The sequence below is a fragment of the Lobosporangium transversale genome (genome assembly GCF_002105155.1).
Source record: "Lobosporangium transversale strain NRRL 3116 chromosome Unknown BCR41scaffold_33, whole genome shotgun sequence".
In the NCBI taxonomy this organism is placed as follows: Eukaryota; Fungi; Mortierellomycota; class Mortierellomycetes; order Mortierellales; family Mortierellaceae; genus Lobosporangium; species Lobosporangium transversale.
Genome location: NW_019029011.1, coordinates 283,345 through 307,110, shown reverse-complemented (window position 1 = coordinate 307,110; position 23,766 = coordinate 283,345). Strand labels below are relative to the sequence as shown.

The 23,766-nt window shown below is 42.4% G+C and overlaps 10 protein-coding genes across 10 annotated transcripts; 7 read left to right on the top strand and 3 right to left on the bottom strand.

The window, feature by feature from the left end:
• Nucleotides 1–25: 25 nt before the first annotated feature.
• Nucleotides 26–1,550, top strand: BCR41DRAFT_388237 (mitochondrial carrier domain-containing protein; the record flags this gene model as incomplete). The annotated part of the gene is made up of 3 exons (XM_022027980.1): nucleotides 26–88; nucleotides 388–917; nucleotides 1,064–1,550. The coding sequence occupies 3 exons, from the start codon at nucleotides 26–28 to the stop codon at nucleotides 1,410–1,412; spliced, it is 942 nt and encodes a 313-aa protein (XP_021878992.1). The 3' UTR covers nucleotides 1,413–1,550.
• Nucleotides 1,551–1,564: 14 nt separating this feature from the next.
• BCR41DRAFT_135479 (hypothetical protein) lies at nucleotides 1,565–2,510 on the top strand. Its single transcript, XM_022019510.1, has 3 exons — nucleotides 1,565–1,797; nucleotides 1,951–2,177; nucleotides 2,328–2,510. The coding sequence occupies exons 1-3, from the start codon at nucleotides 1,716–1,718 to the stop codon at nucleotides 2,373–2,375; spliced, it is 357 nt and encodes a 118-aa protein (XP_021878991.1). The 5' UTR covers nucleotides 1,565–1,715; the 3' UTR covers nucleotides 2,376–2,510.
• Nucleotides 2,380–3,701, bottom strand: BCR41DRAFT_135308 (hypothetical protein). Its single transcript, XM_022019509.1, has 2 exons — nucleotides 2,700–3,701; nucleotides 2,380–2,583 (listed from the first exon to the last, which is right to left on the bottom strand). The coding sequence occupies exons 1-2, from the start codon at nucleotides 3,560–3,562 to the stop codon at nucleotides 2,547–2,549; spliced, it is 900 nt and encodes a 299-aa protein (XP_021878990.1). The 5' UTR covers nucleotides 3,563–3,701; the 3' UTR covers nucleotides 2,380–2,546.
• A 1,108-nt stretch (nucleotides 3,702–4,809) lies between these two features.
• BCR41DRAFT_309357 (hypothetical protein) lies at nucleotides 4,810–8,649 on the top strand (the record flags this gene model as incomplete). Its single annotated transcript, XM_022020950.1, has 11 exons — nucleotides 4,810–5,100; nucleotides 5,208–5,238; nucleotides 5,282–5,368; nucleotides 5,471–6,116; nucleotides 6,307–6,811; nucleotides 7,068–7,252; nucleotides 7,334–7,421; nucleotides 7,649–7,807; nucleotides 7,925–7,953; nucleotides 8,050–8,293; nucleotides 8,404–8,649. The coding sequence occupies 11 exons, from the start codon at nucleotides 4,810–4,812 to the stop codon at nucleotides 8,647–8,649; spliced, it is 2,511 nt and encodes an 836-aa protein (XP_021878989.1).
• A 1,170-nt stretch (nucleotides 8,650–9,819) lies between these two features.
• BCR41DRAFT_309258 (WD40-repeat-containing domain protein) lies at nucleotides 9,820–11,125 on the top strand (the record flags this gene model as incomplete). Its single annotated transcript, XM_022020946.1, has 4 exons — nucleotides 9,820–10,173; nucleotides 10,263–10,589; nucleotides 10,684–10,881; nucleotides 10,997–11,125. Coding segments are annotated over 4 exons (1,008 nt in total), but the record flags the coding sequence as incomplete, so codon positions are not given.
• Nucleotides 11,126–12,970: 1,845 nt separating this feature from the next.
• Nucleotides 12,971–14,486, top strand: BCR41DRAFT_358352 (translation protein SH3-like domain-containing protein). The gene is made up of 3 exons (XM_022025032.1): nucleotides 12,971–13,989; nucleotides 14,106–14,164; nucleotides 14,280–14,486. The coding sequence occupies exons 1-3, from the start codon at nucleotides 13,061–13,063 to the stop codon at nucleotides 14,378–14,380; spliced, it is 1,089 nt and encodes a 362-aa protein (XP_021878987.1). The 5' UTR covers nucleotides 12,971–13,060; the 3' UTR covers nucleotides 14,381–14,486.
• A 90-nt stretch (nucleotides 14,487–14,576) lies between these two features.
• Nucleotides 14,577–16,291, top strand: BCR41DRAFT_358350 (hypothetical protein). Its single transcript, XM_022025031.1, has 3 exons — nucleotides 14,577–14,708; nucleotides 14,814–15,595; nucleotides 15,719–16,291. The coding sequence occupies exons 1-3, from the start codon at nucleotides 14,625–14,627 to the stop codon at nucleotides 16,251–16,253; spliced, it is 1,401 nt and encodes a 466-aa protein (XP_021878986.1). The 5' UTR covers nucleotides 14,577–14,624; the 3' UTR covers nucleotides 16,254–16,291.
• Nucleotides 16,292–16,409: 118 nt separating this feature from the next.
• BCR41DRAFT_325429 (DNA polymerase family A-domain-containing protein) lies at nucleotides 16,410–20,974 on the bottom strand. Its single transcript, XM_022021581.1, has 3 exons — nucleotides 20,661–20,974; nucleotides 17,692–20,522; nucleotides 16,410–17,596 (listed from the first exon to the last, which is right to left on the bottom strand). Exons 1-3 carry the CDS (start codon nucleotides 20,929–20,931, stop codon nucleotides 16,538–16,540), a joined length of 4,161 nt encoding a protein of 1,386 aa, XP_021878985.1. The 5' UTR covers nucleotides 20,932–20,974; the 3' UTR covers nucleotides 16,410–16,537.
• Nucleotides 20,975–21,110: 136 nt separating this feature from the next.
• Nucleotides 21,111–22,267, top strand: BCR41DRAFT_325428 (transcription elongation factor Elf1 like-domain-containing protein). Its single transcript, XM_022021580.1, has 3 exons — nucleotides 21,111–21,367; nucleotides 21,523–21,593; nucleotides 21,844–22,267. The coding sequence occupies exons 1-3, from the start codon at nucleotides 21,258–21,260 to the stop codon at nucleotides 22,050–22,052; spliced, it is 390 nt and encodes a 129-aa protein (XP_021878984.1). The 5' UTR covers nucleotides 21,111–21,257; the 3' UTR covers nucleotides 22,053–22,267.
• A 45-nt stretch (nucleotides 22,268–22,312) lies between these two features.
• Nucleotides 22,313–23,672, bottom strand: BCR41DRAFT_358344 (DNA-directed RNA polymerase III, subunit Rpc31). Its single transcript, XM_022025030.1, has 5 exons — nucleotides 23,453–23,672; nucleotides 23,238–23,364; nucleotides 23,070–23,144; nucleotides 22,702–22,758; nucleotides 22,313–22,602 (listed from the first exon to the last, which is right to left on the bottom strand). Exons 1-5 carry the CDS (start codon nucleotides 23,579–23,581, stop codon nucleotides 22,358–22,360), a joined length of 633 nt encoding a protein of 210 aa, XP_021878983.1. The 5' UTR covers nucleotides 23,582–23,672; the 3' UTR covers nucleotides 22,313–22,357.
• Nucleotides 23,673–23,766: the final 94 nt, after the last annotated feature.

Genomic DNA, 23,766 nt, shown 5'->3' with positions numbered 1-23,766 from the left:
ACTCTATTAACTCTCCACTCTCATCATGTCTGTTGTTCCTCAGAAGCCAAAGAAGGATGCCAAGGCCTTCGCTGCTGATTTCCTCATGGTAAGTCTATCTTTTCATAACCAACATGCCCATTCGCTTCCACTTCTCTTCCAATGTTTCCGGAAAATCTAGCAATAAACTATTACAAAATCAGATGAATCTGTGTCAAAACAAACTGTGTCTTACGACCCGATTGTTTTGACTCTTGTTGTACCTCGACTTTGACTCGACTCGACTTGTCATGGCGCGGTTCGACTGAATTATTTTACGAGAGCTCGGTCAACTGGAATACATCAAAATATGAAGTAGCCCCTAAATTACTTCATTTTACACTTATTTCATTTTGTAACAAATCATAGGGAGGTGTCTCTGCTGCTGTCTCCAAGACCGCGGCTGCCCCTATTGAGCGTATTAAACTACTTCTCCAGAACCAGGACGAAATGCTCAAGTCTGGTCGTCTCTCTCACCCCTATAAGGGTATCGCTGATTGCTTCCGTCGTGTTGTTGCTGATGAAGGCATCTCGCCTCTTTGGAGAGGCAACACTGCCAACGTCATCCGTTACTTTCCCACCCAGGCTTTGAACTTTGCCTTCAAGGATTACTTCAAGGCCATGTTCAACTTCAAGAAGGAAAAGGATGGTTATGCCAAGTGGTTCGCTGGTAACATCGCTTCTGGTGGTGCTGCTGGTGCTTGCTCCCTTCTCTTTGTCTACTCCTTGGACTATGCTCGTACTCGTCTTGCCAATGATGCCAAGGGCAAGAACGGTGGTGCTCGCCAGTTTAACGGTCTCATTGATGTTTATAAGAAGACCATCGCCACTGACGGTGTTGCTGGTCTTTACCGCGGTTTCCCTCTCTCCGCTTTCGGTATTATCATCTACCGTGGTTTGTAAGTTAATCTGTCTGCTTTTTTTGTTTATTTTTGTTTAGCTCTAATGGCAAAAAAAAACTATCAATGGAAAGCTTGATAGTTATGTTTATTATACGTGTATACGTGTTAACAATCTTGTTCACAAACACAAAAATTAATAATAGGTACTTCGGTCTTTACGATTCCGTTAAGCCTTTGATGCCTTCTTCACTCCAGGGCTCGTTCATTGCCTCTTTCATTCTCGGATTCGGTGTTACAAACTTGGCTGGTCTTGCTTCCTACCCTGTCGATACTGTCCGTAGAAGAATGATGATGACCTCTGGTGAGGCCGTCAAGTACAGCTCTTCATTTGATGCCTTCAAGCAGATCGTCACCAAGGAGGGCTACAAATCCCTCTTCAAGGGTGCTGGTGCTAACGTCCTCCGTGCCATCGCCGGTGCTGGTGTTTTGTCTGGCTATGATCAACTTCAGATCATCTTCTTCGGCAAGGCCTACTCTGGTGGTTCCGGATAAGCGTCCTTTGTTTTGGTTTTTCTCTCCCATCATTTCTCATCAGCTCCATCCATATCTTTAGACCTCATAAGACAGCATACAATAAAAAGACACATAGAAAAAGTTAATGGTATCATAAAAATGTTTTTTACTCGTTCCTAATTACAAGCTTGCTTGCAGATGGTTGGTGCTCTTGCCCCTTACATATTTTAGCTTTTGCTCACAACAAGCATACATCTTTGCTGTTCCGTGCGTTGCCGAAGAGCGGGGTTTGGATAGGAATACTCTATTTGGAAAGAGGCAATAGTGGGGAAAAACTTCTGTATGTACACTGAACAACGTGGATGTCCTTATGTGACTAAGGAGCTAAGCACTAATATCCATATCCGTGCATGGCCTCTAAGGTGTAGGTGTAAGAGATAAATGTAACAGTAAAGATGGTTTTTGATCCTTATCGGGATAGGAAGGAAGACAGTGCAATGCGTAGAAGATCTTATAGGACTAATTTTTTTTTTTTTTTTTTTTTTTTTTATAAAAAAAAAATCTATCGGGAATGCAGCCGACGGTCCCGCCAGTCACTTCCAAGGCTTTGGCTGTTTGCCCCTGTCATTGCACTCTCCGGTCCATCATCAGCATGGTCATTATCGTCATTGCTGTCCTCATCACTATGTTCCAGTTCCTTCTCACTCCACTTTTGTAGTAGATTCGCTAGCTTCTTGGGCATCGTCGTCTTTGAAGAAGAGCCTCCAGTCCCGAACAAGGTGGAAGAGCTGGACGTCAATCCAGGTCGGTTTGTAAAAATGGTTCTACGTGACGGATGAATATTTTGATCCGAAGAGACATTGGTCTCTGCAGTAGATTCAACCGCAAAGGTTTCAGCTTTCCGCTTCTTAGTTTTCGTAGATGTGGCTGATAAAGATGTAGATGTTAATTTAGGTGTGCCAGCTGTCAAGGCGGAGGATGAACCTATGCTCTCAGACGTAAATACAGAAGATATTGTTGAGTTTGGCGATGTTGCCTGATTGGTATGTCCTTGTATCAGGCTAGGTGATGGACTCTCGATGTAGCTGACTGGTTGTGACACAAAGTGTGGCCTACTGTTTCTGGACGAGACAGGTGACCCTGAGGGACGAAATGGTGGGTTTAGATGCTGAATTAATTCCTGAGAGGGATAAACAGAGGAATAGGTGCCCTAGAAACCATCAGCGGACAATAAGTTCCGTGCATCATGTCAGCGTTTCATGCCTTATTAATTAAAATGAACTAAGTGGCACGTTGCGTACCGTTCGTAAGTGCTGAAATCCATACGCTTCATCATCTGCATCCCATACTGCTATCCAGCCAGGCGGCGCTACTATATTCTCAAGATCGTACATATGTTTGATCATGGTCCCCATAACACCCCCAAAAGGAGGTAATGTCGATTTCTCCGCCTCGGAAAGATAAAAATTGGTATTGTTAGCCATGGCTTCCGCTCTTTCTTTGCCAACAAAATATGATTCATATAGACCACCCTTCTCCCAATCTTTGACTCTGGTAGCAAACTCAAGTAGCCTCCTATCCAAATCTTTTTGATCCACAGTGGATGATGGTAGAAGTGAGATATAATAAAGTCGATTTTGGATTGTATGGATATCCTGTAGGGTTGTTTCCAATGCCTTTTTGCTCTTATCATCACCAGGTTGTACGTCCAATGACGCTTCCAGTAAAGAAAAAGGAGGGGGAGGAGGGGGAGGAGGGGGAGGAGGGGTTACAGTTGTAGGCGCTATTGAGGGTGGTGGGGGTGGGGGTGGTAGCAATACAGCATCTTGTTCGTCGGAGGGATATGGAATATCTTCAATAGTCTTTAAGAATGCCATGACTTCTAGATCTTCTGATGCTAGGCCTTCATTCTCATTATCTTGCATAGGCGATGGACTCGTACACTGCATAATGTGATTTGAAGGTGGAGCAGGTGCTATGGTTGCAAGGTTTCGGATGTCCTTCAAGGCAGCGGCGACATAGTTTTCGTCACCATCGTCTTCAGCACCATCAATAGTGCAGTTGTTATTAGTATTGTTGGTTAAGTTCGGTCGTTGACTGATAGAGCGTTTAGTTGTTGTGGCATGCGACACATCCTCCTGTTCGAACTCCGGATCTGAATCGCTGGTGTAATTGACAAGAGCATTCATGGCTAAGGAGCAATTGTTAAGCCGTCTGTTCGTAGCAATGTGTTGAAAAGAGAAGAGGTAGGCCCACAGTCACGCACACGCGTAAAAAAAAAAGTAGAACATGAGGTTTGACAAGAAAAAAGAGTTGAAATGAGTAGAATGTATCTTAACTACAAAGGCTTTTTTTTCTTTTTTACCTGACTCGAACACTCATGCTAGGCGCAGAACTTGACGCTGAGCAAATAGCTGCGCTGATTCAGCAAGATCTACATCTACAGATCGCTTTTCCCTCCTTTCCACTTGAATCTGCTCTTGGGCATACAGCCTGCTGTGTGGTATGGAAAAACTATGCGACAGTAGGAGTGACTTCGCTCCTATCATTAATCACATGAAATGGAGAGATCGTGAGTGAGTTGGGCTTGGATAAGGATGCAAAAGCATGGAACCTCTCACTCTGACACTCGCGGTTTTGCTATCTCTATTTGTTACCCTGAGCTTTCTAGGTACAAAAATCATGGCTTGACCAGTTGCACAATGGAAGTGCAACTTGTCTGTACGAAGGAAGAACACCTTTTAGAGAAACCTCTACAACGAATGCTGTATCACCCTTGCCTAGTACAGGAACTTCAAAGTCAGGGGAAGAAGTCAATGTCTTTGTAAACGTCATATCAAAGACCAACCCTTTACAGCAGGATAACTGGACAAAGTATGCTTTTTGGGCTATAGTGGTGTGTAGCCCCATGTCTTCTGCAAGTAATAAAAAAAGGAAAGAAACAGACTAATCGTTTGCATGCGTTTCTAGAGCGCGAGTGTTCGGTCCATCCGAACAACACGCACACTTAAAAGCGACGCAGCCCACTAGAAAAGCCTACACCACTTTAACCTTATTACCAACCAACAATGAATGGAATTTGACAGGAGAAGATTATATTCGGGAGCTGTTGGCTGCTGATGGGGGCGATGATCTCAAGACTGAAGAGTCTATTGATACAGATGGCGCTCCAAACTACAAAGAGTTCCAGCCAATTTTGGAGAGTGATGACTTTGCGAGTGATCATAATAGAAGACCGCCAAATGTGAGCGGTATGGACAACGACGACACGTGCCACAATATTTATAATCAGAACCAAAAGCTCATCGAACATGTACTCGACGTCATATACCCAACCACCTTGCGATACAGAGTAGTTCATCCTTCTCATGATGACAGTCAGTCCACCCCTAGATTGGTTCTCATCAAAAAAAGCCAGTTGAGCGAGGCTCAACCTATGCCAGCCAACATTGCGGCAGCTACTGCTATTATAGAGTCGGACCGCGCGCACTATTGCCTTTCGCCACATCGATTAGGGGGCGCTACTGGGTTGACAACCTTGCAGGATCTCCTACGTTTCAATCCCGGAAACCTCAATAACTCACTCAAAAAAGGATTTTTGGTGTTTCAACTCCTAAAAGCTGTCAAAGGACTACATCGTCATGGAATCATTCACGGTAATCTAAACCCATCCAGCATCTACATTGATGAAAACCTATGGATCACTCTAACAGGGATCAAATGCTCTGTACCTTACTCTCGAGACAATCTGTCTCATCACAAGCAAGAGCTAAATCCAGGAAAATCAATAGAGTGGAGTATAGCGAAAGGTTCGTCAAATGTTCAGATACCTAGGAGTTGCCATTCACAATAAGGATTGGCAGCAGTAGCGACAAGCATAACTGATTCCGAAGTACTTTCCCCAATAGAAATTCATGAGGAATCGACTGTTATGAGGTGGGTCAAAGGCGAAATTTCTAACTTTACATACCTGATGATCCTCAATCATGCAGCAGGTGAGGATCCAATATGCCTGATGCAGTAAGAAAGTAGGCAGGTGTTTAACAATCATAGAGTGTAGTCACTAATAAGACCTTTTTTTTTATTTAACATTTTAGGGCGACGTCAAGGAGACCCCAATGTACATCCAATTTTCCCTTGGGTTACAGACTTTACAGGATCAGAAGTTCATCACAACTGGAGAGATTTTTCAAAGACAAAGTTTCGGCTCAACAAAGGTGACGAGCAGTTAGATGTGACCTTTGATGGACCAATACCGCACCATATTACCGATATTCTATCAGATATTACCTATTACGTCTACATGGCTAGACAAATTCCGATCCCTGTCCTTTGTCAATTTGTCCGATCAAAGTATGAGGCAAATGAATACCCATCCTCCATCCGACGACTTTATGAATGGACTCCGGACGAGTGTATTCCTGAATTTTATACAGATCCTAATATTTTTAAATCTATACATGCCGACATGCCAGACATGGCATTACCAGCATGGGCTAAGACCCCAGAAGAGTTCATTCGTATCCATCGGGATGCATTGGAAAGTGATTATGTTTCAAAGCACCTGCACGAATGGATTGATCTAACGTTCGGTTATAAACTCTCTGGCCCGAATGCCATCGAGGCCAAGAATGTAGCATTATCATTATGTCCTGGGCAGAGCGCTTTCATGAAGCACGGAATCATTCAGCTTTTCACCGATCTTCACCCTCAACGAGTTTGTAATTGGTCCCTTTCGAAAACGTAAGGCTTTTCTTTTCTTTTTTTTTATATTTTGTTCCTATCGCATGAATGCCCAGATATTTGATTATATCACCAGAAGAATCAATTGTTAACGACAATAGTTGCAAATTATTCCTATTAGTGACTTTTTCAATGCCCAAGCGAAGAAACAGACCATCTTGGAGAAGGCCTCGAAGAGTATCAAGCGAAGAAGCCTTTATAGGCCTCAGAATGATCGGTCACAATTTGTTGACAAAGTATCGGATCTGCTATTTCGCCCAGCTGGACCAACACGATCTAAATCATTACGCCAGCAACCCGGGTCCAGACCCGGCACAGTCGCCATCAATAATGGTAATCAAGAACGAGAGTTGGGTAATTCTGCGCCAAGTAGCTCATTACCTTCAACCAATGGCCTTTTGTCGCCAATGAATGTTATTATACAGGATACCAATCTTGCTTTAGTTTCGACGAGACCAGAAGCACTAGTACAGCTAATTCAATCCGAGCCGATCGAGCTTTCCAAGGAACTAGGGCAAATAGCTTTTATAGAAGAATTGGATCATTTCGAGAAGACCTTTCAATTTGGTTCAAAATATCATTTTATGAACAGCGAGGCAGCAAAGGCGCGGATTCTCTCTGATGCACCTACATTAGAGACAGGCGACTCAACTCTTCGAGAGAAGGATTCATTTGAGTACATGCAGAGCTGGGATGTTTATTGCTTAGGTGAGGTCTTTAAGCAGATTTACCTTGCAGAAGATATCCCAAATAACAGTATTGCTATGGCTCTGAAGCCAGGCATCACAGTATCAGAGCTAACGAAGTCACAGCGCGTAAGCCAAATACCCCATGCAACAGCACCTGCACGTACTGATATTGTTCTGACTAGAAATATTTCTAGGTTAATACCTTTCCTTTGATAACAGTATCTTTATTTTATTTTATTTTTTATTTTTTTTATTTAAATAGATACCAATTGCGGTCAGCGGGACAATCACGGCGATGCTTAATAACGACTGGAAGTCGCGACCGAAGATTGAAGATATCCTCCGCAAGTCAATACCTGCTCTCTCACTACAGTCGCCTACAATCTCGGCGTTTATACCAACCTTAATCACCGAGATTTATGACTTTTTGGCAATGTTCAACGTGAGGTAAGTTAACTGACTTGGGCCTATTTGTTTGTATACCTCATTAAATTTAACCGCACAATGAGAACTAATTTTTTTTTAAAGCCCAGTGGATGTTCAAGCGACGTTAGCAAGCAAATGTATCGATCGAATATGCACTTTCGAGGACGAAACATTTGAAATTGTATTGCCGGTCTTTGTCTATCTCTTTACAAATGAAGCGACGCGTGTGCACGCTCTGGATTTCCTACCGAAACTAGGACAGCGGCTTGGAATCAAGCGTACAAAGATGTTTTTGCTCAAGCCTATCATTGCACTCTTCGAGGTATTCACTTGGGGGAAAGTAAAATACACAGACGATGTGTACGATTAGACTTTAATGCATTTTTTTTTTTTTTTTTTGTCATGCAGAGCTCAAAGCCAATTTTACCGTATCAAGTTTTTAGTGCCCCCATCTACAGTGAATTCTTGCGGCGCTTTGGGACTAGCACCTTCTTAAAGCAGCTCTTCCCATATTATCTAGATTCTCTTATCGTGGACTATGGGCTCCAGGAGTCTGTATCAGATGCCAAATCCTCTGTATCATTGCAATCACGACCTCTTGGCGGCATCGGCGCACCCAGCGTCTCCAGCATTGTATTAGATGAGGAGCCGGCTAGGAACTCGAACCAAGACAGCATTCCTAAATTAGGCAAGGTTGCCAGCGACGCATTTGTTGGTATTTGGTGTGTTACTCGCGCTTGAATAGTTAAGGCATATTGTCTATCATTCAATTCTTTATATTGGCTAACTGTAGGGTATCCTATAAATGTATATTCTAGCCGGTCCATTGGCCCAATACTGACATCTAAGCATGTCATGCGACCTTTCTCAAGGCTGGCATTCAAAGATCCTTTGCTTCTGCCATTGCTAAAAGAGACCCTTAGTGGGATTGCACAAGAGTTCGGATCAACATTTGCACTGGTGCAGTTCAGCCATATTATGCATTTGATCGATTCTGCCTCAATGAACTTTACAACTAGGACAAGCAACACGTTAGGAAACCTCCTTGGGATGCTTGGATCGGTACGGTGATGGAATCTGACTATGTTAATATCAACCATGATGCATGAATCACTTTATCCAAGGATCGACAATTGACTCATATTCCTTATTCCATTGGCGCTATCCATCAGCTTGTCCCACATATGTATGATACCCAGCTTGTGACAGAATTGAGAAATGGTGGATCAGACTTGATCTATCGTCTAATCGAGCCAAATCTGAGTAAGCGAGCCAGTCGATCTAACTCTCTGGACAATCCCAGACTGGCTGTCAGCCGTACTACAATGGACTTCATCTTGCATCTCAGCTATTCGCTAAGCAGATCTGACTGGGAAAAACACGTAAGATACTGTAATAAAAATTATATAAAGAGTTAAGAGTTTTGGCTTGTAATCTTATGATATATCTATATTTATTTCTTTAGATCGCTCCTATACTGCAAAAGTATTTCTCAGGGTTTGGGCCCGAAATAGATGAGATGAGCACAAAAACAGCTTCTCCTATGGATGTAAAAAGAAATGAACAGGTGTGTAACCATGGTTGTACCATGGGCTTTCTCGTTGTAAGGGCAGAAGATAAAAATGCTATTTTTTTTACTGACTGCTACCTGCTAACTGCTTTCTATAGATGATGTATGCATATGGACAGTTGTGCTCATGTGTAGGACAAGAAGCAATGCAAAGCATGATCCCTGCAAGGTATGCTCCAATGGCCGTATTAAGGACATATATATGAAAAAAATATCCTATCACTTTCTACTGATTAATGCATGGGCATTCTTTTCGGATGTATTTCTAGCGATGCCATTGAGAGACTAATTGCGGCTAGGTTGGCTTCTAAGGAATTTGGAAACTCACCTCTACGCTCGCTCGGTAGCATCACTGCTCAGGGGAAATTTGTGACCACATCTGCTTCTAACTACTGGCAGCAACAAAAGAGCCAACAGGCAAGGGACCTAGCAAATGCCAGAAAGGCACCGTTCTCTACAAAGGACCTTTGGTCAGCTACATCTGCTGGTATGTCAAAGGCACTGTCTCTTTTTGAAACAGCAAAGATTAGGCCAGCATCTGTAACTTCTGGTGGAAGTCAAGGAAGTGGTGGGAGCGGAGAGGGTGGAGGGGCAGGACCTTTAGCTTCTGCCGCATCCGCTTTGATGTCAGCCTCAACGTCAACATCTGTGAATACAATGGCGTCCGTGAACACATCAACCGCCATTCCAGCAAGTAGCCTGCCTGTTGGAAGTAAGGAATCTATAGCAGGTGAAAGAGCTAGCGAAGTACTTTTCTATAATCAAGAATCCGTAAAGTTACCAGCAGAGATTTTGCCGTCAGGATCACTATCCCCTATTCTCGGCGCAGCCCCCGCAAAGAGAACTCGTCAGAACTTCGGATCCCCTGGAAAAGCCAAAACAGCTGCTAGACTCGAGCAACTTAGGTAAAGCACTGCTCACCAATATATTTAAATGTAGATAGAGCTGCCCATGTTAACATCATTATATCACTCAATATCCTTTAATACTTCCTTTACAACGGATATGCTTCAATAGTAACTGGAATCGATTCCTATCTACAAACCAGGAAGAGATGGCAAAATCCATGCAATTTGCATTCAATGACTGGAAGCTTCAAGGTCTAGAAGGGCATACATCTGGAATAAGGGTTATTGGCGCCAATGAATATCAGCGTATTTTAGCCACAGGTTCAAAGGATCGAACTGTAAAATTGTGGTCATTGGATATCCATAAGGCGATAGAAAGCCCGGAATTAACAGAAGCTGCGACTGGCTGTTTGATGACTTATAATGGGCATCGACGAGGGGCTGTATATGATGTCCATTTTACAACTGGAGGTGGGTCATTTGGGACTGGAGATATTGTTGCAAGCTGTGACGGGCAAATTCATGTAAGGAGATGTACTTTTTTTTTTTTTTTTTTTTTTTATCACAGGCGAGCCACTTAAATGCATTTAATTTTCCCTGTGATCATGAATAGCTTTGGGAGCCAGAAACTGGAAAGACTATGCATCAGTTCAGCACAGGCAAGGCATCTGTGGTGACAATGGCGCCGATCCACCATTCGCGATGTATTGTTGCTGGCCATGTTGACAACTCTTTGAGCTTTCTGGATAGTCATACGCATTTAAACCTCCACAACTGGCGTACAACGAGCCAACTGGGTCTGTCAATCAAAGCATTGACGATCAGCCCTGCAGAGACATTGATTGCGACTGGGTTTTCCAATGGCACAGTGTCCTTGCTAGAGTCACGGACAGGGACATTAGTGGGCAATTGGCGAGCTTCAGACAATGAAATTACACAGGTATAAATCATACAATGACGACAGTTTTATTTGTCTATTTATCATTATTTTATTTATGTTGTTTTTAAACCACTTTCGATTTACTCTTTGCTAGATGAAGTTTTACACAAACGACATCTTGATCACCTCAGCACCTGCTGATCATAGGGTATGCATATGGAACGTTCACACCCTGAGCCTTATCAAATCAATTCGCGGTACATCTGAAATTGTTTCACTGGAGATCTTCAAGGATGAGATTATTACTATGCACCATAGCAATTTGATATCTTTTACGCCGATAAATGACGATGTAAGCGTCTGTTTGTTTCGTTATTTTTATGCGCCTAACTATGAGACTCAATAATATAAAAAAATTCATCATATTTACTTATTCATTACTGGTATTGATGCTATGCTAATCCTAGTCTCTGGCATATACGTCCAAGTTCAAGAGTTCGGCTATTCGATCATCCATTTCATGCATTAGTGTCCTACCCATGAATCAGCTTCTTGTCTTAGGCTGTATAGAGGGCGATCTTTACTTGTATTCTTAAATAAAATCATTTTTCCCCCTTCATCCTATCAGACCTTTCTTTATTCGGCAATGAAAAAAGACACTCAAAGTCACTATCACGATTGCCGCTTGTGCTTATATAATATACGAGGATTCTCGTAAAATCTATTGAACTTTTTCCTTGATCAGACCTGTTGGATCTGATGGACATTGCAGGTCATTCCATCATCTAGACAGAAAACCTTTTAGTATCTAGAGAAGATACATTGCAGCCTAAACTCTGATCATCTCGTTCAGCTTAAAGTTAGAGCAGGATGCTATGGTGATAGATGGGCGTTTACGCCTGATTGTATATCCCTGAAAGTGATGGGTTTGCTTGAGGAAAAGGAACAATTTTAATGAATCGGTTACAGTTGGGACTGTATGCTAGAGGAAGCTTTTATTAATAGATCTAATAAATGACGTTGGCGCAGCAAATCCGAGGTTCGCTCACTAGCCATACCCAGATCTCGCCTATATATATTTATTAGAGTGTGTCTGCAGCTGTTTTCCCTTTGGTCATTTTAGTTCGGATGAAGAATGAGGTGAGTCGGTTGAGAAAGATCCTACGGTTAGCATGATGAGTTTAAGGCGCCTGGCGCAATTTTCAAGAATTGTGCCTAATCTATTGCTTATGGCCTTAGTTTTGATTTTGTCCATAATTATAACCGACAACATGCCTGGCGCTAAGTGCTACCATTAAAGGAAGACATGAGTGGGCAATAGCAATTTAAGAAATAAATGAATGCAAGGACTGTATAACAGTAATCTATATCCTTTGGCCTGCATTTAAACTTTGCTCTCGTCGTCGCCTTCAAGGCTGGCCAATGATCATTCAGGCAATACCATTCGTTGTACATGTTGAACGCCAATGTTAAATCATCTTTCCAATACAGTTTCCTTGCCGTAGTCATTATCACTATAATCATCACGATCATTGTCATTTTGATGATTGTTATGCGAAACCAGGTATTTTACGAGGTCCAAAGCCGTATGCAGGACATAGAGAGCAATATCCTTATTGACAAAGATTGGTCATATCTCTGCATTTAGATTTATAACCATTATGCCGAAGTAACCAGACACTTAAGATCATGGAATTGCATTAACTCTGGATACTCTGACACTTGGGGCTCCAGTTTGGTCCATAGTTACTATGCTCATTGAGTGCAGCTCTTGTTAAAATGCTTTTGAACCCTTGAGGGAATTGGTTAAAAAAAAAAGGTTTCTCCGAAACAGATGCTGATCTTCCACTAGCGTTTCACAGAACACGAAGTTAATCTGGGCTCTTTGACTCTGGCTCTGGCAGTCAGTTCACCTGGCTAGCTTTTCTTTCTCTTTTTTTTTTTTTTTTTTTTTTTTTTGCAAGGGTCTAGCATTGAAGTTGACAATGTATTTACCATTCTAGTAGATTGATGACAGCATGGGTTATAAAATGAAATGTATAAGCAGTACATAGCTCTTTTTCTATGTCATCGAAAGTTCTCATATTCCTACATAAGAAACGATACATCAAGTGTTAACTGTGCATGACATAGATGGCTACCAGCTTAGCACCTGACTAAAGACAGAAACAAAGTCAGCTTTCAAAAGGCCTCCTGCTAGGAGCTGCTAGCTGAACGTCTAGCCAAGTTCGGTGAGGCGCCTCCATGAGAGTTTCTGTCATTCTAAACCCGTGTTTGTATCAGTATGTTAAAGTGTAAGAGAAAAGCTAAGTTTAAAAGAACTGATGCGATCGCAGTTACGCGTCAAACGTGGCATTCTTTTTCTACGCTCACGTGATAATATGACAATAAGAGTGGCTTTCAGATCGAAAGTAAACAAACCCTTTGTCCTCTCCGTATTGCGTGTTGCGTGTTGAATGCTCTCTAATTTGGCTTGTCCTCTTTTCATTCTTTACCATTAGGCTAACAGGACTAAGAAAAATATAGACGCCATGCTCACTGGGATTGCTCGGTCCTTATGGCGCCCTACTGCTTCTGTAGCTAGTGTTGCTAGGATTATTACCTCTGCGCCTGCACTCACTCATGGACATATTTCCGGCATTACATTCAGGGCATTCAGGAGCACAGCAACTGTATTCACCAAGGCTACACCTACCGCTGCTCACCGTACCTATGCTACAGCTGTGACTAGTACCACTACCACTTCGTCAACACCTCAGTTCAAGACTTATACACCATCATCACCAGGCCGTCGTTGGCTCAAACGTGTGCCTCGCGATCATCTATGGAAGGGAAAGCCTGTGCGTGCACTAACGATCGCAAAACGCTCGACTGCAGGCAGAAACAACATGGGTCGTATCACGGTACGCCATCGTGGCGGTGGACACAAACGTCGTCTACGTATCATGGATTGGTACCGCAGTGAGCCTGGGCCTCAACTAGTAGAGCGTTTGGAATATGACCCTGGCAGGACAGCATGGATTGCTTTGTTAAAGCATCAGGTCACGGGCCGTCAGTCTTACATCTTGGCACCTCATGACTTACAGCCTGGCTCGGTTATCTATTCTTTCTTGGACAAATCAACGTGGAGTCAACCCAAGAACGGGATTACAACAACCTTGCCCATTGATAAGGGCAATTGCTTACCTCTGAGCCGCATTCCTACTGGAACCATTATTCATGCAATTGGAATGAGACGCAATGGCCCTGCTCAGGTTGCTCGTGCAGCCGGAACCTATGCTCAGTTATTGTCGACGGGAGAGAAGGGACATGCTATTATCCGTCTGTCCAGCGGTGAAGTGCGCAAGTTTCCTGTCGACGTCTGTGCCACTATTGGAGTTGTCTCTAACCCTGGAAACATGCATGAAAGTCTCGGAAAGGCTGGTCGTAGCCGCTGGTTGGGTATTCGTCCTACTGTTCGGTGCGTATCTACTTTTTTTTTTTATTAAAACTCCATTTTGTTTTCGTGAATATGCAAGCGAAACTGAACTGACAGCTATTCTTTTTGCTCTCTACTAATAATGTTCTTGTATACAGTGGTGTTGCACAGAACGCATGCGACCATCCACATGGAGGAGGAAAGGGAAAGACTAAGGGTAAGAGACTCGATGACTCATTAAAGTGTGTTGAACAAAGAAAAATAATGAATACTTTGTATTAAGGGATATTAAATGATTGTTTATTTGGTGGAATAACATCACGAAACAATAGGTGGAAAGCACCCAAGGAGTCCCTGGGGAACTCTTTCCAAAGGAGGCAAGACAAGGAAACATCCCAATAAGATGGTTGTTAGAGAACGACCAAGACGTTAAGACAAGTAGCCGAGTCGTATCAATATGAATAAAAGTAATAAATATGTGTAGGTGTGAGTAAATGAAAATAGAAGAATTAGCGCAATAAAAATATGCAGTCAATTTGATCAAGAGACAGGTTGCACAAACACTTTTTCCGACTGTCTCGTGTACCTCTCATTTTCATTTTCATTTTCATTTTCATTTTCATTTTCATTTTCATTTTCATTTTCATTTTATTTTCCTCATTATTCTTTGTCCCGTCATGTTGAGACATTCACTTACCCGCGCTGCAAGAGCGATGTGCAGTATCCCTATTGGTACTTCCAATGCTTCTGTCCGATCAGCCGTATGTATAAATGACATTGCTTGCTCACTTTTCTTTTATTTTTTTTTTATTTTTTTTTTTTCCTCTTATCCTTACTTGAAACTCTTTTCCTCCTTTTGCTCTAAGGTCTTTTCCCATAATGTTGCTTTCAATGGTATCCGAGCTATTCACAGTAGTCCAGTCCGGTTCGAGTCTTCGTTCTCCACTAATTCTTTAGATGTCTTGCCCAAGGTTGACTTGACTGCCAACTCAACCTCCAATATCACCATCACACCGCCCCAGGGATCGGCTTTTCATCGTCCTCGACAATTCACAACAACTCTGAACCCGATTTGGCTTCGTGACAATTGCCCTTGCCCTGAATGTATTCACCCCTCTACCCGTCAAAAGCTGCATGCATCTTCTCAAGTCCCCCTGGATATGGCTCCTGCTTCCCATAGAGTCCTTCCAGAAGGGTTGGAGGTGACATGGTCCAAAGGATTGGATGATGTAGGTGATTGGGAAGAGCCTGCAAAGGCTCAACCTGGCCATAAATCACTATACCCCTGGGATATGATCCTGGGATCCTATGGCGGAACGCCAACAGAGCACCGAGCAACAACACGCATGAATCATAAACCTATTTTATGGGACAAGAAAATGATGGAGGAGAAAGTCCTTTGGTTGAACTATGAAGAGTACATGAATACGCCAGAGGGCCTATACAAGGGACTAAGACATCTACAGGACTATGGTTTGTTTTTTCTAAAGGGTATGCCCACTAAGGATGATGAGGTTGCAACTGCAGCAGAAAGAATTGGACATTTGAGACATACATTCTACGGCAGAACTTGGGATGTCAAAAGCGTGCCTAATGCCAAGAATGTTGCTTACACAAACCTCAACCTTGGCCTTCACATGGACCTCTTGTAAGTTACAAAAGCCTTTAGCGAAAGCAGTAAAAGAGTTTTTTTTTTTTTTTTTTTTTTTTTTTTTTAAGGAAAAAAATTATTATAATTACTAATATATCTCCTATCATCCGTTTTTCATAGGTACTTGGAAGCCCCACCAGGCCTTCAATTGCTCCACAGTCTTGAGAACAGTGTCCCTGGAGGGACCAGTATCTTCATGGACTCCTTCAAGGCTGTTGAGCTTTTAAAGAAGGAATATCCAGAGGACTATGAGATCCTCACAAAGATCCCCAACACTTTTCACTATCGTAATGCAGATCATCATCTTCATTACAACCGAACTACCATTGTAGTCGATCCTTTGAATGATTCCCTTACTGTCAATTACTCTCCTCCTTTCCAGGGTCCTCTTGAATTGCCTGCTGAGCAAATGGCTACTTTCTACAGGGCTCTGAAACGTTTTGCTAGTTATATTGAGCAACCCGATCTGCAATTCCGACACACGATGCGACCTGGCGAATGCATGGTCTTTGCGAATCGCCGTGTGTTGCATGCCAGAACCGCCTTCGATCCTTCCAAAGGAAGCAGGCATCTGAAAGGCTGTTACGTCGATTTGGATATGTTCAAGGATAAATACAGAACAGTCATGGCCGCTAAGGAGGAAGGAAAGTTTTGAAGCAATCCAACATCATGCATTCGCTCCCACAAACATACGTTAAAAAAAAAAAAAAAAAAAAATTGATGTACACACAGAATATTAGACAAGATCCATTAGAGTATCAAGGCGTGTTAGAAAATGTTAAGAAAAGATTTTTTATTACTACAGAGACAAGCATGCTATACATGATGCACATGGGTAAAAATAACAATCATAAAAAAATGCATGAATAGTACAAGTGAATTTACACAAAAGAATAATAAAAACAAAATTGATGCAGAGGAAAAAAAAAATGCAGAAAGTTACTTCCGTCGAGCTTGAGAAGAAAATGTACGGAAGATTGACTCCCCTGCAGAAGATGGCGGGACAATACTCGTGACGGAACGCGCTCCAAATTGGAGGAACCCTTCAGATGACAGGGAACTTGCAGCCATTGTTGTGTCAACCTTCTTATCCTTAGCTGCCTGCCGCTCCATGATCACACGTCGTTCATGTATAGGAAGCTTCATCGGCTTTCTGTATGCATTTGTAGTGCTTGAGACATAAGACGGTGCAAAGTGACGAAGCAAATCATCTGCAGGCTGATCATCCTGCTCAAAGTCTAAAAGGTCACATACTTTTGTTTTCTTTCCCGAATGTGTATCAATACCTGAATGAGATCGCTCAACAGGACTCGAATGGTGGTCTTTGCACACCCTGGGTTCGAATGGGCTCTTTGTTGATCCATTTATTATTTCTACTGATGTTGCTTCCTCACATGTGGTCGGCGGTATCTGTTCAGTTTTTATGCCCCATGAGCCAGAGACCATAGGTCCAAAGTGGACAGATCGAGGGATAGTTGATACTCGCCGCCTTGGAGTTGCGGCGGCCTTAGTTTTTGATACGCGAATGAATGGACCATTTGTGCTTCCTTCGTCGTAGTTACCTGTACCAGATGCTGCCCTCAGTTCGGCTTCCCTTTTAGCCTTTAGAGCAGTTTCTGCTTGAGTCTTTTTTTGCTTGATGGCCTCCTTGATCTCTGACAGCGTAGACATAGATTGTGCTTCAAGAAACATCCTTTTACCAAAATTAAGTTCCTGTGAAACAGAGTTCCTAGAATCCTCATAGATCGCTTTTGAAGCTTGGACCTTTTGGCGCTTCCCTATTGTCCGAAGCTCAGATGGGATTGGATCTTCTCCTGCATCTCTGAATCCTTCCACAACAGGGCCAAGCTTCCCCCCATCAGTCAGAGCTAAAACGCCCTCGATCGTCAGACTGTGGCCGTGCGCAATGGGAATCTGTTGAGTGGGAGTGATACAATCCATGTTGACTTCTTTGCGGAACACATGATCAACATCTACAGATGAAAAGAATGCCACAGACTATCAAAACAAGAATATCAGTTTAGAATGGAATGGTTGGGTATCGCATTTCGCAGGGTTTTTTTTTTTTTTTTTTTTTTTGCTCATCTTCATACCTGTGGAAGATCATGGATTCCCAACTTGTAAGAAAACATGGCACGCGTCCAAAGGTTACTAATCTGCAAAGCGAGCGTGGCTCTGGCAGTATCTTCTTCTTTGACCATGTAACGAACTTCATCATGTACACAGAGCATGAATCGCGCTTTGATATCATACTTCCGGATCAAATAATTCATCGATACCAGTAACATATGAAGATAATCCACGCCTGAAGATTGTACCACCCAATTGACGCGCGATGTCATGAATTGGCTCTCAGTGTACTTAGGCTTCAGTGCGTCCGTGATACCACAGCTCAAGGCTGGGGTTCTGGGGTCTTCTGCGGTTGCCGTCCTTTCCAAACTGTTGAACATATAACTCTCCGAGCCACCATGCCAGAAAGGACGATCTGTTACCAATTCATAATCGATTGCTTTCTGCTCCTTAATTCCCTTCGTAGCAGCATACAGATTGATAGCTCTTTGCTTTGCTTCCGCCGCTTCGATGGTCGTGTTGAACTGTTGCATGAGTCGAGCTGCAAATTTGACACCCGCTCCATAGATACGACCGTAGTTAAAGACCTTGGCTTGATCACGAGAAATGCCTAGAATCTGTGCTGTCTTGGAATGTAAGTCTGTTTCCGCAGACTTAGTTCCTTGCAGAGTCATCCAGCCAAGAGCAGTCGCACCATGCATTTTGAGCTGTGCATCGCCCATCAAACTTGAAATCCAAAGCTCTTCTGAATCAACGTCAGCTCCTACAATCTTGTAGCCCTTAGGGGCTTGTACCATTGACTTGAGCTCTGATCCTATACGGTTTTTCTTTGCATTGCTTGCTGTCATCCAGGTCTTTTCCACTGCACGCCTTGTCACCGTACCCATGGTAATAATTTGAGGAAGAATGATACCATTCTTGAGACCTTCTCCACGATCAGGTAATCTCATTCTATCACCCAATCCGCCTTGACCTTTGTCCCAAACGACAAATTGATCTTCAATACGCTCCCGCGAGCTTACCCAATAAGCGCACTGGGCATTCATATCTAATGCTTGCTTAGCAAGTTGTCCACTTCCATCATCAGACGATTCGCCTTCAGCTGCATATGAGCCTAGGACATTGTCCTCAAAGTAAGACATGAAACCCTTACTCAATGGATTTCCGACATTCATGCCCTCACCACCATTGTGTGGTACCCGATAATAGCGATACTTTGTAGGATCGATACTAGATTGATGCCCTGCCTCGTTCTCAGCTGGAAAGACAAGTGCTTCAGTCTTGGTAACAAAGCCTTGATCATCTATGGGCACACGGAAGGTCCATCCATGCAATGTGGAATGGACTAAAGGATAGCCTTTCCACTGCAATTTCAACAGTAGCGGTGCTACCCTTTGACGTGTTGAAAGCTTAACCCTTTGTTCTTCAGGGCTCCAAAGTGCGCGATACCACTCTGGTTTGTCCGTCAATAGCTTTGCTCGACATTTCCAACGCGGTTCCTGTCCTTTGAGATAGCCCTTGCCGTTCGCTCGAAGCTTGCCCTCAAACCACACACGCTGAGGTTTGTTCCAATCCAGCTGACTTAACCAAGGGTCTGATGCATAAAGCTCCGGATCCTTCTCAAAGTTTTCCACCGCCTTTTCTGCCAGCATCAAAAGCTTAGATTCGACACTCTTCGCCATATCGCTATACATTTTATTGCATCGCGCTATATAGGCAGTCCACCCTTCATTTACGGTAAGAAAGGATGATCCCATCTGCAATATCCCTGCAAACGATACTGGATGAGGACAAGTCTGAAAGTATTTGGGCAAAGTCTGTCGGTAGACTGCATGGGTTGCAATCACATCATTTCCACAGTATTCCATCAGAGCCTGGAAATTCTCTTGGACAAGACTTATATCCGTTGCTTCCATCAAGATATTTCTGGTGGCCTTGTCCATTTTAATATCGCAATGGAACTTGGCAACCTGTGCTAAACTGTTGACAGAGCTGACGTCAAAATATTTCCCTGTTGTATCCTTGCATGCGTGAACATAGGCTTCATCGTCTCGCTCAATCGCCTTGCTGTACTTGAGCCAGCTGGGTCTTTGTTGAGTGCAGAGTCCAGAGACCGCAACATGCAGGCTCATCGTGTCCAGATACCGTATTCCATTCTGTTCCATGCAATATTCTTCTAGTACACGTGCTCGATCGTATCCGACATTATGACCGACTAATATTTTCTCTTCTCCTTTCATGTTTCGATTTGGGCCAAATGAAATTAAATGGCAATCATTTTGAAGACCATCATTAAGGGTAGGGTTGATGATCCAAGGTGACACCCATCCATACCACGCCTCAGAAGAGACGGCAGTGGCTAAGACAGGGTATTTGCTCAATCCAGGGACGGTTTCAACATCGAACGTCAGTATTCTTTCCCTTGGGTATTCAACTTGTTTGATGGAGCCATCTTCACCGTAGCGAGTCCAGCCCGCTCGCATGTCCCATTGTTTTGGCAACGGAGGAATAGATGACTGCGCAAATTGGAGGGCCATTTCCTTATACGTAGCTGAGTCAAAAACCCCAATGTTATAGAAATGATCCTCAATAGTTTTGCCTCGTAACTCTGGGAGGTCGAAAGCTATATCAGGGACGAGGATGGGCTCCTTGCCCCATAAGTTCTGCTTCTTCAAGTGTGTGATAGCACATTGAATCATTTCGGGAGTTGGATCGGTAGTATTTTCTACTGCTGTTTCTGAATTATTTGCAGATTTAGTGGCGTTAACAGTCGAGGAGGGACCAATAAATGGAAATACTTTACTGTGCAGTTCCGGATGTAGCATCTGCACATCAACTTTGTTCTTCCTAAGAGCTATAATGTTTTATTAATGTCATCGTTGTTGTTATGAACTGTTGAGTCACACAAATTCATTCTAGCACTCTATCCCCAGGCCTCAGTGAAAAGACAAAAAAAAAAAAAAAAAAAAAAAAAGGAAAAAAATATACTTACGACGAGGTTCGGGGATTGATCCTGAAGTGGAGAGAAGTCTACTGTGGATTAAACCATAGGAGGGGGGTAGAGTATGATGGCGTGCTTTAATACAGGAAGAGGTCCAAAGTACTTTAGTTGAGGGTGTGGTCACCGGTATTGTGGCTGCCTGTGATAAAAAAGTGCTAGTGCGGGAACAAGGGCGAGTGACTAGTGGAGTAGAGTGGCAACTAAAGGTTCGCACCGGCACTGAGCAGCGCCAGGATTGCCGAGGGACCATGTGCTGGGCCATGGCAGCACAATATAATTAGGAATAACTGTGTGTTGCAGGAGGATAAGAGGAGACAATGACCAAAGGCTCCATTGAAACAGAAAGAAAACAACAACAAAATTGATTAAAATTTTGTCACGTGCACGGTGAATTAATAAATGTATAAATGTTGTGCTTCGCTCAATGTTCAACAAACCATTACCCATTACCCATTACCCATCATATTCTTTTTTTTTTGTAATATTCCTTGTTTAATAGAAGCAGCATATTATTTAAACCGTATTCTATCCTTACATTTAGCTCTATTATCTACTCAATCATAATATTAACGACAGTAATCTTCTGTTATGGGTAAAAGAAAGAGCGCTCGCAAGCCCCAGGCAAAGGTTAAGAAAGTGCTAGACAGTCAATTCGATTGTGTCGCTTGCTTCCACGAAAAATCCATCAATTGCAAGCTGTAAGGCTTTATTTTCCTTTCCTCTCATATTCAGAAACAACAATAACAATAAAAAAAAAAAAGATAATTTTGGATCAAAAGCCCATAGATCTATGCGATCTATGAATTGTCTAACTTCTGTCATTATTGCCTCTCCATCAATTTGAATCAATTAGCGATTTCGACCAGAAAGTCGGCCATCTTCAGTGCCGTATGTGTGGGGTTAACTATTCCTGTGCTATCAATTGTAAGTGCATGCAGGAACCATTTCTTTTTTCTTTTTTTTTAGAGCATGGATACGGATATCAGTATTATGCGGCACTCTGTGAAAGCTGTTGGACAGTATCAATGGCGACATATAAGCAGTGTCAAACTTTTTTGATCTGGTGGCTGTTTCATAACATGGGTTGATTTTGACTTGATTAAATAAAAATAATAACAATAAAAAAACTAAAATCTCTTTTTGTGTCTTTCCCACTAAAACTTGGATCTTCTAGATTTAAGCCATGCTGTCGATGTTTATCATGACTGGATCGACGCTTGTGAGGCTGTAAATGCCGCTGGAAAGGCAGCTAAGACAGCAGCACAGGACCGCAATCGGGAAAGGGAAAGGGAAAGGGAGAGGGGAAGAGATAGGGATGACAGGGATGATGACAGGCCTCGGAGAAGCAAGCCCTATGACCGTTTTGACAACGATGATGACTAAGAAGACTTGTAGGAACAAGAGAGACAATATTGAAAGTGCAAAGATTTTTATGTTTGATTCTCAACTCATCCTTTGATGATCATCCTACTCATTTGTTTCCATAGCGTCTTTTATGTGTATGGATTCGAAAACTATGTTAAATGGTTATCATCCTTTTTTTGTAAAATATCCCACAACAAATAAAAATATCCAATATGTAGACATGATGACGATTGACGATAAGGACCATTTCATATTGTTGTATTATTAATAGCTGATTTCTCCATGTTAAGGTACGTCAATTTGCTTTAAATGCTTTTGTTCTTCTAGTATTCTACAGCATCTTCATCTCCGTCAAGGTCGATATCATTTTCTCCATTGTCAAAATATGTCTCCACGTAATCATTTTCTTCTGCATCCTCATCATCCTCATATTCTTCATCCTCAACCTCTTCGTCTTCTTCTGTGCTTTTCTTTGCTAGCCCAGTTTCTGGATCAATTTCTTCTTCGCCTTCATCGATGTCCTCGCCCAATTTACTAAGATCGATATTCCTCCGTACAGTCTTGCGTTCTATTGAAGAAAAAACAAAATATTTCGGTCCAAAAAGAAAATATATTAATCTCCTATACCGCGATATCTAAGCAAACCAGTATATTTGCCAATGCTTACTTCTAACGGCTTTCGGGTCTAGAATAGAATGAAGCTCATCTGGGAAGAATGCTTTATCTAAATAATGTAAAAATAAACATCGAAAGGAAAGCATGAGGTGCGCATTACTTTGTTCATGATATCCACAAAAAAAAAAAAAAAAAAAAAATGAAGGAAAAGGATACATCGTTTGCAAGAAACAGTAAGCTCCGCCATTGTCCGAAACTTCAATCCCTACTACAATTGACTTATATAAGAGAAGAAATTGTGTCCTTTTTCCAGCCATTCTGAAGTTGGCATTTCTTATTCAAGATGGTAATTGTCTTTGACTCATTAAGATTAAATCATTTTAATTAATATCGACCATCCATACAGAAGCAGATACATACTTGACTTGATAGTTTCTAGCTTTGGTCGCGTTGCAGCCATATCTTCATGGTATCGATCCGTGTATCTGACAATTGCTAACAATAAATCAACACAATCCATAATTTAGAACACTACATCATTCCAATGGTTACCTAAACCCTTTTTTTCTTTTACTGTTGTCGCTTTACCACTGGGTTTCCGAGGTTCCGTGAGATAATATGAACTTGAATAGTAAATATCTTTCAGTTTCTTCATTTTCATAAACATCTCTATCTCCCTGTCCGTAGTTTCCTTGGCAACAGGCAGAACTATATCCTAGAATTGATCATCCCATCAACAAATCTTGTCAGCAGGAGTTTTTCAGGTTAAATTTGAATAGTGGTGAATAAATAAAAAACCATACGGGATATGTTTCTCCTGGATTGTTGAATGTTGGATGGATAGCGTCAGGTCCAAACATTTGAATGTTTGGTCCACTGCGGCCGCCTCCACGTCCTCCGCCACGTCCTCCACGTCCTCCACCTCGTGACATATTTTTTTTTTAGAAGTGCCTCAAGCCGGGAATGTTGGGTATACAACTAGATTTTAATGAAACCAATTGTCGTTGCTTTTACAAGTGCAGGAATGGAGGGTATGTATAATGAGTGTAACACACTGAATGGTGTGAAATAAAAAAGAAAAGCGATGTGGCTGAGCAGAAATTTGTTTTGACTTGCT